This window comes from Argiope bruennichi, chromosome 11 (genome assembly GCF_947563725.1).
Source record: "Argiope bruennichi chromosome 11, qqArgBrue1.1, whole genome shotgun sequence".
NCBI lineage: Eukaryota > Metazoa > Arthropoda > Arachnida > Araneae > Araneidae > Argiope > Argiope bruennichi.
The window spans coordinates 70,225,155-70,239,672 of NC_079161.1; the positions used below are offsets into that span (position 1 = coordinate 70,225,155).

At 35.2% G+C, this 14,518-nt stretch overlaps 1 protein-coding gene across 2 annotated transcripts; it reads left to right on the forward strand.

Annotated features, from left to right (window-relative positions):
- The first annotated feature begins 51 nt into the window (after positions 1 to 51).
- Positions 52 to 6,565, forward strand: LOC129957494 (uncharacterized). 2 transcript variants are annotated; one of them, XM_056069822.1, is made up of 11 exons: positions 52 to 354; positions 455 to 804; positions 906 to 1,278; positions 3,847 to 3,927; positions 4,007 to 4,265; positions 4,368 to 4,692; positions 4,779 to 5,040; positions 5,127 to 5,372; positions 5,442 to 5,549; positions 5,656 to 5,937; positions 6,028 to 6,565. In XM_056069822.1, exons 3-6 carry the CDS (start codon positions 911 to 913, stop codon positions 4,581 to 4,583), a joined length of 924 nt encoding a protein of 307 aa, XP_055925797.1. In that variant the 5' UTR covers positions 52 to 354; positions 455 to 804; positions 906 to 910; the 3' UTR covers positions 4,584 to 4,692; positions 4,779 to 5,040; positions 5,127 to 5,372; positions 5,442 to 5,549; positions 5,656 to 5,937; positions 6,028 to 6,565. The 2 variants fall into 2 exon arrangements, with proteins under 2 accessions (XP_055925797.1, XP_055925796.1); XM_056069821.1 differs by having other exon boundaries at positions 5,442 to 5,529.
- The last annotated feature ends 7,953 nt before the right edge of the window (positions 6,566 to 14,518 follow it).

Sequence of the window (14,518 nt, forward strand, 5' to 3'; positions counted from 1 at the left end):
ATTTGAAAAAGCGACTCGTATAACTTTTTATTCTCTTTATTTCTAAAGGTTTCTTACAAAGGCGGAGACAGAGAAAGACGCATCAATCTGTGGCTTCATAATGGGCATTACGATGTAATTAAAAGTTTTAAAGGGTTTTATGGCTCCGATAACTATTGCGAGCCATGTGAAAAACCCTTTATGAATCTTGGGACACACAAACTGGCATCTGTGGTCTTCATCTGTCTCAGGAAAGATTGCTTACCCGGTCATCCCCAGCGTTGCTCCGACTGTGATAAACTTTGCCGCTCTTCTAGTTGCTTTGAATGGCATAAAGCAACTTCTGGACAAAGACGGAAATCTTTATGCGATAAGGTAATGACTCCATTTGTATTGTATAAAATACTTTTGACGAAAGATTAATGCTTATGCTTTTCAATTCAAAATTTATATCTTTAAATTGTTATTTTATTAGATGTACCAATGCAGAAACTGTGGCAAAGTCGTATTACGGAGGATCTGCCCTATGAACATGCACAAATGTGGAACGTCCACATGCCCTTCATGCAAGCAGTTTGTGAATGTGTCGGAACATTGATGCTTCCTGGAGGTTGTTTCACCCAAAATGCCTTCTGACAAACTGATCTTTTTTGACTTCGAAACGGATCAGTCGTCAGGCAACCATGAGGTAAACTTTGCTGTAGCACAGTATGCCAATGGGGAGGAAACAATCTTCAGAGGGTATACAGCATGCCAAGAATTTTGTGCATGGCTGTTCACTCCCATACACAAAGGATACACTGCAATAGCGCATAACATGAAGGGGTGAGTATATTAAATATTTTTAAATATTCATTTAGTTTGTTTTTAACTATATGCTATAATGTTTCAAGTTGACGAAAATATTTAAAATGCCAATTTTTCAGCTTTGATGGACAATTCGTCATGGCTTGGCTTCTGGAATCAAGGGATAGCACCATCTGTTATACCCAACAGTTCAAAGCTTATGTCCATTGGCCACCCGACATTGAGAATAACTCTCATAGACTCTTTCAATTTTTTGCCAATGAGTTTATCCAAACTGCCGGGTTGCTTTGGACTAAGGGAACTGAAAAAAGGGTTTTTTCTCCATCTTTTCAATAAGAGGGAAAATCAAACGTATATTGGCCCCATTCCTGACATCGCATTTTATAGCCCAGATACAATGTCTGGAGCAATGCGAGATGAGTTTCTAAAATGGCATAGGATGCAGGAAGGGGTAGAACTTGATTTTCAAAAGGAAATGCTCTCTTATTGCAAGTAAGTATTGTTTCAACAAATAGTATTTTTAAGTGGTTTTTTTTTTTTTTTTTTTTTTTGTTAAGGATATTAAAATATGGATTTTTTTTTAACCCTTTCGCGCCGACTGTCACCTGTACGTGCCAGCAAGAAACGCACTCACTTCCCGGCCGACACGCCGGCGTGCAAGAGCGTTTTCTCGTTCACCCCCGGCCGTCACCCATTAGTGCCAGTGTCCTGGAACGTTTTAAAAACTAAAATTTTTACCAGAAGATGGCATTATATGTCCATATGGTTTCAGATACATGTAGATTTGACCTTCTACTCAAAATGAGAGTAGTATGACTCACATACACGTGGTTTTTAGGGGGAAGGAATGAAGGAGAAAGGAATGTTTCCGAATGGCGTGAATTATGACGGCTCTTTAAATTCGCACGTGGTATTTGTTTACAGTAAGCAGGGGAAGTTTTTTTTTTCGCTACAGCGTTGGGTATTTCGATTTGCGGTCCAGTTTTTAGTGGATAGTTAGATCTTGTAGACGTGAATTTTTTCTCTTTTTACCGTTAGAATGTCGAAGCGTCGAAAAATTTTAACTGAGCTTGAAATAGCGGAAATGATGCAAAATATTTCAGATATTGATTCTGAAACAGATTCGGATAGTGAAAGTGATAGTGACACTATAATATATTCTGATCATAAAGAATCTAGCGAATCTTGTGATGATGAGGACATTACTGATATCTGTATGCCGAGTACATCGAAAGCAAGTACTTCTCCATGGTCATCCACAGTAGAAAATTTAACACAATTACCATTCAAAGCAGTGCCTGGACTAAAAGTGGATGATTCGGTTGCAGAAGAAATTGATTTCTTTAGGCATTATTTCGATGATACAGTAATGAAATTAATTACGGAACAGACCAATCTGTATCAGAGAAGTATATATCCTGAGGATGCATCTGGTGCACGTTCTTCGAACTATTTACCTGTCACAGAGGAAGAAATGTTTGTTTTCTTTGCTCTTACAATTTTGATAGGCATTATAAAAAAACCCAAAATCAAAATGTACTTCTCAACGAATCCCATGCTTGCAACGCCATTTTTTAATAGCGTAATGAGTCGTGATCGATACGTTGCAATTCTTCGATGTTTGCATTTTGCCAGCAGCGATGCCAAAAAAATCGGAAAGCTTCAACCAGTTTTAGATAAAATAATTGAAAATTTCAAGTCCGCTTACACCCCTGAAAGGAATATATCAATAGATGAAAGTTTATTATTGTGGAAAGGAAGACTTGGATTTCGCCAATACGTCCCTGCTAAACGATCTCGATATGGAATTAAACTCTATAAATTATGCGAATCTAAATCAGGATATATATACAATTTTATTATTTATACGGGGAAGGATACAGTGTTAAAGGAAACTTTAGGATTATATGGGGAAAGAGTTGTGAAATCTCTACTTGAAGAACTTTCTGGTCAAGGGTACCATTTATATATTGATCGTTTTTTTATGTCTCCATCATTAGCGGATGAACTCTTCGGACTACAAACAAATACTTGTGGGACTGTAATGAGGAGAAGGAAAGGAATGCCTGAAAATTTTCCGCCGCCCAAAATGAAAATCGGTGAGATGTTGGTTTTGCAGAAAAAGAACATGAACTTAACTGCTTTCAAAGATAGACGAGAAGTGCTAGTGATATCAACTATGCATGATGCAAAATTGCTTGATACTGGTAAAAAAGATCGCGCAACATCTAATCCCATAATGAAGCCAGAGTGTATCGTAGAATACAACAAAAATATGGGAGGGATAGACTTAAGCGATGCCGTCATAATTCAGTATCCATCTTTCAGGAAAACTGTTAAATGGTATAAGAAACTTTTCTTTAATATCATGGATATGGCTGTATTTAATGCCAATATTCTTTTCAACAAAAAAAGTAAGAACAATCTTCCTCTCCTTAATTATCGCCTTAATTTAGTTAATCAAATTATTTCTCAGTATTCCTCTAAAATCCCCAAAGTTAATGTCATACCAAAATCAGCAGAATCATTAAATCCACTCCGATTAACTGAAAGACATTTCCCAAAACTTTGTTCAAAAGAAACGGGTGAGAAAGTGAGACGACGATGCTTCGTTTGTTCACATTCCCGGAAAAATCCTCCAAAACGGCAAATGAGTTATTATGAGTGCAAGGACTGTAACGTAGGACAGTGTGTAGATCCCTGTTTTCAAATTTTTCATACGAAAAAAGAATTTTAAGTCATATATTTAGTTTTGAGATATATGATGTTAAAAGTTATTAAATGGTAAGTACATAGTGAAAATAAAATGTGTAAAATATATATTTAAACAAGAAATAACTTAAATAAATAAAGTATCTATAGAAATAAATATGAAGCATATGCCATTTAAATATTCTACAGAATATTATTAAACAACGCGTTGATATTTCGGTAATTTCATGGATTTAGGCTTAACAGTGAAAAACCCTCCGGCCGTGGACAGACACTCGCGAGAGAGACTGCCGGCCTCAGCGATAAGCGCGCGTTTGCGCTTCGCGTCGCGAAAGGGTTAAAATTTAGATCAGATGTGGATATACTCAGAAGGTGTTATCTCGAGTTCAGGAAGCAGTTTCTCGAAATTACAGACGTGGACTCATTTTGGTAATTATTTTTAAATATTCGTCTGTTTTGTTGAATTGACTTGTTTTGAAATATAAAGTTTGAAATCATTTTTTTTCAGTTACGTGACCATTGCCTCGGCTTGTATGGCAACATACAGGTACAAGCATATTCAGAAGAATTCAGTAACCATGGTACCAGTACATGGATACATCAACAGCACCAATTACAGCCCTGATGCTATAAGCTGGCTGGATTTCATTGCAACCCAGGAAAATATTGAAATTCAGCACGCGTTGAACAAACGAGGCGAAAAACGAATAAACGGAGTGTCTGTTGAGGGATTTTGTGATGAAACAAATATCATCTATCAATTTCATGTAAGGTTCTTTATTCAAATACATTTTAGTACATAGTCTGAATTATTCATTTCCTCGGCTTATGTTAGAAAATATCAATAAAACGAATTCTTCTTATTCTAGCGCTGTTTTTACCATGGCTGCACTGAATGTTTCGAAGGAGGCACTTTGAATTCCTTATCTGGCGTTAGTATGAGGACTTTGTTTGAAAGAACAAATGAATCAACTGCCAGATTAAGGAATCAAGGTTATAGAGTCATCGAAGAATGGGAACATGTCTTTAAAAGAAGATCAAATGACGACTTAGAATTACATCAATTTCTTCTAGGTCATAACTAAAAGATCGGCTTGAACCAAGGGATGCCTTCTACGGTGGTAGGACAAATGCAGTGAAATTGTTCTTTGAAGGGCAGTTAAATATGTTGACTCTACTTCACTGTATCCGTGGGTAAGTAAATTTGAGAAGTTTTTATGCGTATGTTTAGAATATTGTATAAATATATTCTCTTCCTAAAATATAACTTCTCCCGTTAGGTTAATAAGTATTGTCTCTATCCCGTGGGGCATCCTGAAATCACCGAAAATTTCCGGAGTATTGATGATTACTTCGGAATTGTAAAATGCCGTGTCTTGCCTCCCCGAGGACTCCATCTACCTGTTCTCCCTGTCAGATGTAATGGGAAAACTTATGTTTCCGCTCTGCCGTTGCTGTGCAGAAAGCTTAAACCAAAGCTCTTGTCATCACAGCGACGGAAGAAGTGAACTAGCCATTGAGAAAGGCTATTTAATCTCAAAAGTAAGTATCATTTTCTCAACCCTTTGCATATTATCTGCATAAATATTTTTGGGGTACTGATATATATATATAATATATAATTTCAGATATATGAGGTGTATCACTTCCAGGAGAAATCCAAACGTCTCTTCCAGTCCTACATAGATCTCTTTCTAAAGATTAAGCAGGAAAGCAGTGGATATCCTTCCGATTGCACAACTGCTGAAGAAAGGGCTTCCTATATTCAGCAGTACTTCGAGAAGGAAGGTGTTCTACTGAATCCTGCTGAAATAAAAAAAAAAATCCAGGGAGACGGCAAGTTGCCAAACTTGCCCTGAATAGCTTTTGTAGAGGTAAAGTATTCTATTTTTTAATAAGCTATTTGTCTTTGTGTAATTAGCTAATCATTTTTTTTCTTCTAGGTGGGGAATGAACATCAATAAGTGTCACCTATCTTATGTCGATAGCTTACCTGCATTTAATAAGATGTTAGCTGATCCTACAGAAAATGTAAGCCGTTTTATTCCTCTGTAATCAAATTCAACTAGAATATCTAATTTATCATTACAAATGCTCATACCGAATTAAAAAAAATGTAAAGATGAATATTGATCTCGTGATTTTCCTTTTTCGTAGGTAAAGGACGTCTACTTGCCAACACCAGAAGTGGCGGCTATTGTGTGGGACAGCAAAAAAGAATTCATTCCCCAGGACATTGGCACCAATATTTTCTTGGCGGCTTTCACTACAGCTTGGGCTCGGCTGAAGCTCTATTCAGAGATGGAGAAGCTGTTCTGTATCGTGATACAGACGGTATTATCTACGCTAGTAGTGGTGACAATGACCCTCCACTCGGAAATTTTCTGGGAGATTTCACAGATGAGTTGGACGGTGATGTAATCACTACATTCATCTCTGGTACATATGATTTTAATTTTTTCGATTGTTCTATAATAATGCATAAAATGCTTCTTAAAATTACTTTCATCTAACACTTTGTTTTTATAGGAGGGCCCAAGAATTATGCATATGAAACTTCAAGTGGCAAGACATGCTGCAAAGTTCGAGGTTTTACCTTGAACTTTAAAAATAGTTTAGCATTAAATTTTCACTCTATCAAGCATATTGTATGCAGCTTGGACAGAAAGGACAGCATACTGTTAGATGATGCCGCCAAGATAACGGGAGACGCGAAAAGAAGGAAAGTCTTCAACGCGAAGCAAAATAAACTATACAGGATGGTTTACAACAAGAGGGTTGTAAAAGATCTTTCAACCCTACCCTATGGATTTTAAAGCAAGTATAAGTTATATCATAATCAAAAGATTGAGTAAGAGCGAGTTTCTCTTACTGTTTTTAAAATTAATTTAATTGCAACTTAATATGAAATTTATGAACTGATATTTTTGTATAATATACTTTTCCCATTACAGACTCAATTTTATGACTTTAGATGTATTTAAAACTCTTATAATATTTTTTACACATAATCTTATACATTTTTTCATTTTTCCAGACTGACGAGTTTAAAACTATGTATGCAATATCGACCTTGCACATTTTAAAAATTGTGAAAAATTCATTGTAATTGACTGTATTTTTATTGTAATTGACTGTTTTTATTGTGAATAAAAAGGGAAGCTTATTGCAATTCATGGTATTTTTATTGTGCATAAAGATACATCAATATGTAATCCATTTATTTCGTCTTGCATACACATGTTTAGTTGATTTAGAGTTTCCCAAAACATTATCTTTAAAAACTTTTTGGTTGACAATGTAAGTAGGAGGCATGTTCATCTCCTTTATGGCTGCTTGAAATTCCTTGAATCCTTTTGGCGACTTCTTTCTGTTCCGAAGTATGTGAATAATTTTACGATGCTTGTTGTTGGTATCTGCTGGCCCTTGTAAACAATTTCTCCTTCAGGAGTCCAGGATAGTATTGAATGATTAGCTTTTAAGAAATCTAAAATATTCTTAGCAGTATTCAAATACTTAACAGGGGCAGACTGTAAAATTCGAGTTGTAATGGCATCCTCTTTTATTTCTGAAATAGTTTCTGGTTCTTGATTTTCAAGTTCTTTCTTTTCCTGTTGAGGTTGTTGTATTTTCACAAATTTTTGAAGAATTTGTAAATATTGGTTTACCTTCTCACTTTCTGACAGATCCTTCTTTTTAAGAATATTTTGCATTTTAGTGTCTAAATCAGATAAATGATCTACAAATTCTGCTCGATCTTCGGGTATTAATACCATTTTCTTAGTGTACTCCATTGATGAGGGAACTAATCGCAGATACAGCAGCAGGTAACAAAAATTATAAAAATCCTTCACCACGTTGAATAAGAAGTTATCTCTTCTTATATAGGGGTATTTTCCTGTCCGAAAGTTTCCTTAAGCTGATTTTAAAAGGAATGAGTTTATTCTTTTGTTTCTTAGTTAGAGGTACATTTCCTTGAAGCACATTCACACAGAGCTTTAATAATATTATTTGGACATGTTTTAAAAACTGATCTCTTCGATTTAATTTTACAAATAGCTTTCAAATATTCTAGCTGCTTCCTCGTACACATATTGATAACTATTCTAATCAAAAACTGCTCAGCGAAAGGACTTTATATATTCCAAATATTTGGCAAATACCTTAGCTTTGTAGACGGCCCAATGATGAAAGCTTTTTCGATGCATGTAGGGGCACAACAAATCGAAAGTTGGTAAATCTCTTATTTTTGGACATTCAAGATTTAGTATTTCGCGCCCGGTCAAAAATTCTAGAAATTTCTTTTTTTCAAGCCCTTTTACGTAAATATAGGAAAATGTTCCGAAAATGACTATCAACACACAGCGAAGGGTATCGTAAGGTAATTCACCATCATTCCATTCGATTAGATGAAGGAAGTTAGTAATCCAAGAGTAAGTACTTTGTTTCTTACGATCCAACCTTTCGAAAGAATGAGGCGATTTAAAAAGCCATCGTCCGCAGAAAGTATCGTCATTCATAGCACACACTTCCATCTCTTTGACGATAAAACGCCCCGAAAATACCTGAAATCCTTCAAAATCTAAGACTGCTGATGCCATGGCGTTTCCGTTACGAAATGACTAACGAGGCTGATATACATAATATTTATCTCCCGGAAAAAGTCCAGTGCGCAGGCGCAATGAATTATCCGTTTGAGGTGTCAGATCAAGTAGATAGTTAAATGCTTTAGAGGTAGCATCTTCGTATACTTCTCGAAAAAATTTCACATTATTTGGGTAAAGCTGGCGACCTAAATGCATGATTTGGGAACGATTGCGGGGATTTTTAAATAAAAACATGTAATGTGCATTCAGTGAAATATCTCGCATTTCTTTACCTTTGTGAAACATATTTTGAACTATAAAAATGATAGTTAAATTACGATGATGGCTTCCTTTAGTGAAAAGTTTGCTTAATTTATTGTCACTGGAAAGTTCTGCCATTAGATCATCTATCACAATTACAGTATTCGAAATACTATTGATATTAGAAGGCAGTCCTTCGTGAAATTCCACATTCTTCATTTCTTTGTAAAGGCTTTGATAAGCTCCACAGCACCAAATTATTTTAGAGGGGAAAGGATATATCATCTGAAAATCGATTAATTTCTTCACTAAGTGTGTTTTCCCGCAACCTGTTGCTCCACCTACAAGAACGGCGCACGGGTGACGCAGATGTAATGCATTCATGATTACAAACTGAAAATTTCGTGAGTAGTTGTATTTATACCAAAAAAGAACTAAATAGCTTTCAATATATTTATTTACTGTCTAAAAATCATTCTTACACCATATCTTTTTTTTCACAAATTGATACATTCGAAAATCATTTTTCTGACAATGAGATAAATTGTTTACAATGGAATACAAAGATTGTCCTTGACATCGTTTTAAAATAAAATAAATACAATAGGCTCCACAAACATTAGACGTAAGACTTTGCATCGGTGTCGAATTCCATACCGCAGAGGAATAACGAGACACGAAATCGTGAAACAGTCGACCATAAAATGCTGGTGGCTTACCATAGGAATAAAAAAATTTAACATTATCAGCTTCAAAATAAAAGGCTAACGAGTGTGACCCAGGCCCAAATGACGTGTCGGTATTCACAACAATAGCAGACCTTTCTTTCAAGATCGGAATTGTGTCGGATGCAAATACACCACGGAAAAAGGGGGAAGTATAAGGGTCTCTTGATAAAATGTAATGTATCTGATTTCCATTCATTTTCAATTTCCAAAGTCATATAAAATATTCCTCGATTTATTTATTTCTATTACGTTATCGAACTCGGCGTAAATTAACACACAGATGGTTTGTAAAAGCGCCTTTGAAAGTTTAATTTCCAATCTTAAATTGCTATGCTTAATGAGATTTAAATGATCACCATTACAAAGGTCCGGTGATAAATTGAACACAATGTATTTCCCTTTATATAATCTTCTCTTGACAGAAATAATCCTTGGTCTTGTCCGAATTTATCAGTTCCAGAAAACAAGCTATTATAATCTGATATAATTATTTTTATCAAAATTCAATTCGAAAGGGTTATGTGGGACTGGCTGGCCATCTACATAAATTCCTATAAAATTCATGTCAAAGTGCTTGAACTCGAAAGGGGATTTTTGAAATGTTCCGTGAAAAGCGTCATTTTCCACACATCCTATAATGACTCTTTTGGGCATCTGTCCTACGAAAATATTATCTTGCACCATCGACATACTTCCCTGAGGAATAGAATATACTTTGCAAAGTACTCTATTAATAGGATATTTTGCTGTTTCTTTTTCTAAAGCTTTGACGTGTCCTAAAATAACACCTGGACTGACACGAACTTTTCGAACTAACAAATTGATTTTTTCCAAAACAACTTTGTATCCTTCATCTCCTTGCAAGCAGAACTCAGGTTTACTTCGAATCAATTTAATTTTCACATCCACCAAGTTCAATAATAGTCTTTCTTGATGAAACAGATCACTATGTAATCCTCCGATCATATCCACTGTTGCACTCGATTCAAAAATTTTTTATCGTTTTTCTAATCCTTCGTCATTATCACTGTAAAACATTTCAGATGTAAGCTGAGAAGTCTTACTGTCATAGCCATGATTCAACAACGTCTCAATATAAGATCGATAAGGATATGTATTGCTAGAATTAGACACAAGGCTCTCGTTTAAGGAAACGTCTACTTGACTGAATATTGAATGAAGGAATAAATTAATAGGGCCGATATTAATTTTTGTTGATGTAGATGCAGTTGGTGTTGTTGATGTAGATGAACCATTCGAATCAGTCTTAGTTTCTTTTAGAATAGGTGAACCATCTGCTTTCAAAATTTTTGCTTTTACATAAAGTTGGGTTTGACTCAAATCGAGATACTCTTCGCCGCTTCCAGAAATGTGAAATTCAACAGGTCCTCCATCGAATACATTAGACAAGGGATGAAATTCAACCCACTGACCATTTTCTACGGCTGTTTGAGTCGGAGGTAAGTGAAAAAGTTCCAGTTCCGATTTGACACATTCTGGAGATCCTTTCAAAATGTAAGCCATTACGAATCAAATGTAAGCCTCTTCTCTTCCGTACCTTAGATGAAATTCAACAGGTCCTTCATCGAATGCATTAAGTGAAAAAGTTCCAGTTCCGATTTGACACATTCTGGAGATCCTTTCAAAATGTAAGCCATTGCGAATCAAAGATGTCTCGACCTCTTCTCTTCCGTACTTTAGATGAAATGATTTTTTTCTGTTGTTTTCTCTTCCTTTTATATTTTCCCTTTCCTATCATTGACTGTACTTGACCAATAGCTTTTCGAGCAAAGTTTTTTTCCAGCTTCTTTACTTCTTTTTTTGGCAGCGATTTTGATATCTTCCCCAGAAACAACATCATTAATTACATTCGTTCCTGAGACTAGAGCTTCTTTTCCAATTGTTTTTCCTCCTTTCACTAGAAATGGCAATGCTGCTCGAAACCAACGGCGAAATATTCCACCTAATCCATATCCTTTTTGAAAAGACACTCCTTCGTAATATGGAATTCCAGAACCTTTGTGATTCGAATAATGTTCCTGGAATTTCGTTGGGCAACAAGCATACGGCACTTTTTTAATACAACTCATCTCTCATATCAAAATATTGAAATAAATGCTTACACTAAGAAGTCCCGCCTATTTATAGGATCTGTCGCATTCGAAAATGCAAAATAATAATCACTTTTCCCATTTCTATGGTTTGAAAGGAATGTCGAATCACGGGCACATAATGAGGCCGGTCATAATGAGCGCTAATAACATCTCCGTGTTTCCCGGAAATTCTCACAAATCTTAAAAGGGGTGCTTCAACATGTCCTACAACAACAGGCTGAACTATATCACTATATACATAAAATACTGGAAAAGCTGCTTGTGGATCAGCTACGAATGAGCTTTCCTCAATTCCTTCCACAACATGAGGATAGAAACCTAAGAGATTACACAAACCTTTTAAGACAACTCTTGATTTCTTTTCTGTTTTTATTTTCACCCGCTTGTTGTTAGTATTGAATTTAAAACTGATTCTACCTTCATGCGAAGGCAACAACATTGCTTTTAAAACATCTGGAACAGTTTCATAAGAACCCGGTGGAATTTTTCTGGTAATTAACTTTCTATCACCTAAATCAAAACCAAAGATATTGTTCTTCTCGTTTATATTATTCCACGTATGTGGGTAAATTATTTCGGCTAAACCGACTTCCCATTTTCCTTCTAATAATATGGGTGTAGGAAGCTGAGTTACAAAGCTTGAAGTTTTGTTATTGGGAAAATAATGTAGTGAGCTATCGGAGGGAAGTGTCAGATAGAATGACATTTTTTAAATATACTGATTAGGTATTTTAAAAGCACTACGCTATTTATAGTAATTTCACCTCACTCACCCACGAATTGAGTTCTTCTGGATAACCTAAAATTTAACAAAATATTCCAATTTTCCATTTTTGTTTCTTTTTTTAATAACTTTTTCTACAGGATAATAGCCGGAATTTTCAACCTTTTGCATTTCTTTCTCGTAAAATGTTCCTTCGATAATATTATTGTTAAAATCTTTCAGCTTATAAACAATCGGGGTTCTTGGGAGAATCTTGTAAATAGTAAATATTTCTCGAGACCAATTATTTTCGTATCCTTTTTCAAATCTCCCTTTCCACTTACTAATACGTACCGTATCGTCTACTTTAAAAGAGGAGTTTCCTGATTTCTGCTGAGAATGACTGCCATATAAATTTTGCCAAACTTCTTCTTGGTTATCAATATTTACAGAAGATGGTGCCATTTTGATACTTCAGTGCCACGTATGATTATAACTAGATATTAATTTTTGAATCACATCGATGTACTTTCTTGTGTTATATTCTGTAAAATATTTCGTCAATTTTGACATCAGAGTTCTATGAAAGTGTTCGACTATGCTAGCTTTAGTTTCATTATTTGTCGTAAAAAAATGTACGTTCATTTTCTTTAAATAATTTTGGACAAATTTGTTTTTAAATTCTGTTCCTTTATCCGTTTGCAATAACAGCGGGGTACGTTCTTTGAATATTTTTTGAAAGCCGTTTAAAATACTATGACCCTTTTTATCCTTCAAAGGGATTGCCCAAGCATATTTTGAAAATACGTCTATACATGTCAACAGATATTTATAGTCTTTATTAGATTTACTTAGAGACTGCATGTCTAACAAATCTGCCTGAAACTGCTCATCTATTCCACCTACTATCACTCGATTCCTTTTAAAATTTCGTCTTGCTGCCTTATGTAGAGTGTAAGACTCTTTAGACTCTAACCATTTTTTAATGTCTTTAGTCTTTATACTGTTTCTTACAGCCCTGCTCAAAGCATTTATTCCTGTAAAACTTGCTGGATGCTCAGGATTTTTTATAAAACTTTTTCAAGTGAGTTTCCTACCATTTTTTATAAAAATTAGCAATATTTAATTAAAGTATTCCTTTCACACACACCTACTCCTAATGAGAACACATCGAACTTACAAAAGGCCTTTATATATGGTCGTGTGAAAAAAGAAAGACATAAAACAAAACAAAACTAAAAAACAAACTTTTATTGAAAAAATTAGAATTCTAAAGATGACGAAGTTACATCAGTTTTTTCATTTACATACATTTCTTCGATTTTTAAAAACATTTTTTCAGTATTAATTTCTGAAAATAATTCATTTTCAAACCATCGAATATATGGTCTGTTAATGTTCACTTTTACGAATTTGGAAGCCAAACCATCTCAATTAATATTGTATAGAGCCTTTTCAAAATAGGTGACAAAATTTTCCTGCTTACTTGCAGAGATGCATTCATACATTTCCATATTAAAAACGAAGCCATGCTTACAGTCAATGCACTCTGTTTTTGAAAGCACAGTTATATTGTGAGAAATGAAATCTAACAAACACTTGCACAATGAATTACTCAGTTCTTCAAAGCCTTGAGGTGTATCTACATCCCATCCTTCCCAACGTCCATCGTCAGGATATTTGCTTATTTCGACTCTTACATGTTCTGCTAGTGTATACGTCAAGAGACAGTTCTTAACACTATTAAATATCTTGTTGTATGATTCGCACAGTCTATTAATTTGGGCACCTTTTAATAAGACCCTTTCTGGAAGAAGTTGAAAGGACCGTTTTTTCTCTGGAACAGTCTTTGAAAGCTCAAGCACTTTTCAGAGATCACCGTAAGATTAAAAATGCACACTTCTTTTTTCACCACAGACACGGCGTCAGCATCTTCATTGATTGGAAAACTGCTAAGCGTACACAAAGTGCTACTCCACATTTCTGGTTACAAAGACATTCCTTATTTCGTTGGATGTAAAACACCGTTTTCATCTGTCGAGTAGACTCGAATATGTTTCCTCTTGAAATGCATTCACTAAGGTGAATAAACCATCACCAAGATGGACCATATGCTTGGGTAAAGTATCTATAGTTATTTCTACGTCCACACGTTCGTTAAAACACAATTTCTTTGGCTTTTAATCTTGATGATCACTTTTGCGTTTTGATTCCACCAGCTTTAGACTGATTCATCTTACAGAAAAAATTGGGTAAGTTCAACAACAACTGAAAGGAAGTCTCACCACAGACTAGAAGCAAGCTCCAAAATGAAGTGACCTTCAAAGGATTGGGAGGAGTCTACCAAGAATTTGACACTGTTCAATTCATTTCAGTTCTCTATATCAGCCAATCAGAATATTAGAAACAGTCCGCAAGTAGAAGGTAAACAACTCAACCTCATTTTCGAAAACCAATAACAACTCAACTCTCAGTGACGTCATACCACCTGCCCTTTCCTGCTCAAACATGATCACATACCTGTTGCCACTAAGAAATGCCTAAGTTCCCAAATATGACGTCACAAACTTCTCTTCCCTTCTCTTCCTCTGAATCCGTAGCTTCATTTCAGTTCGACAGCAACAAACA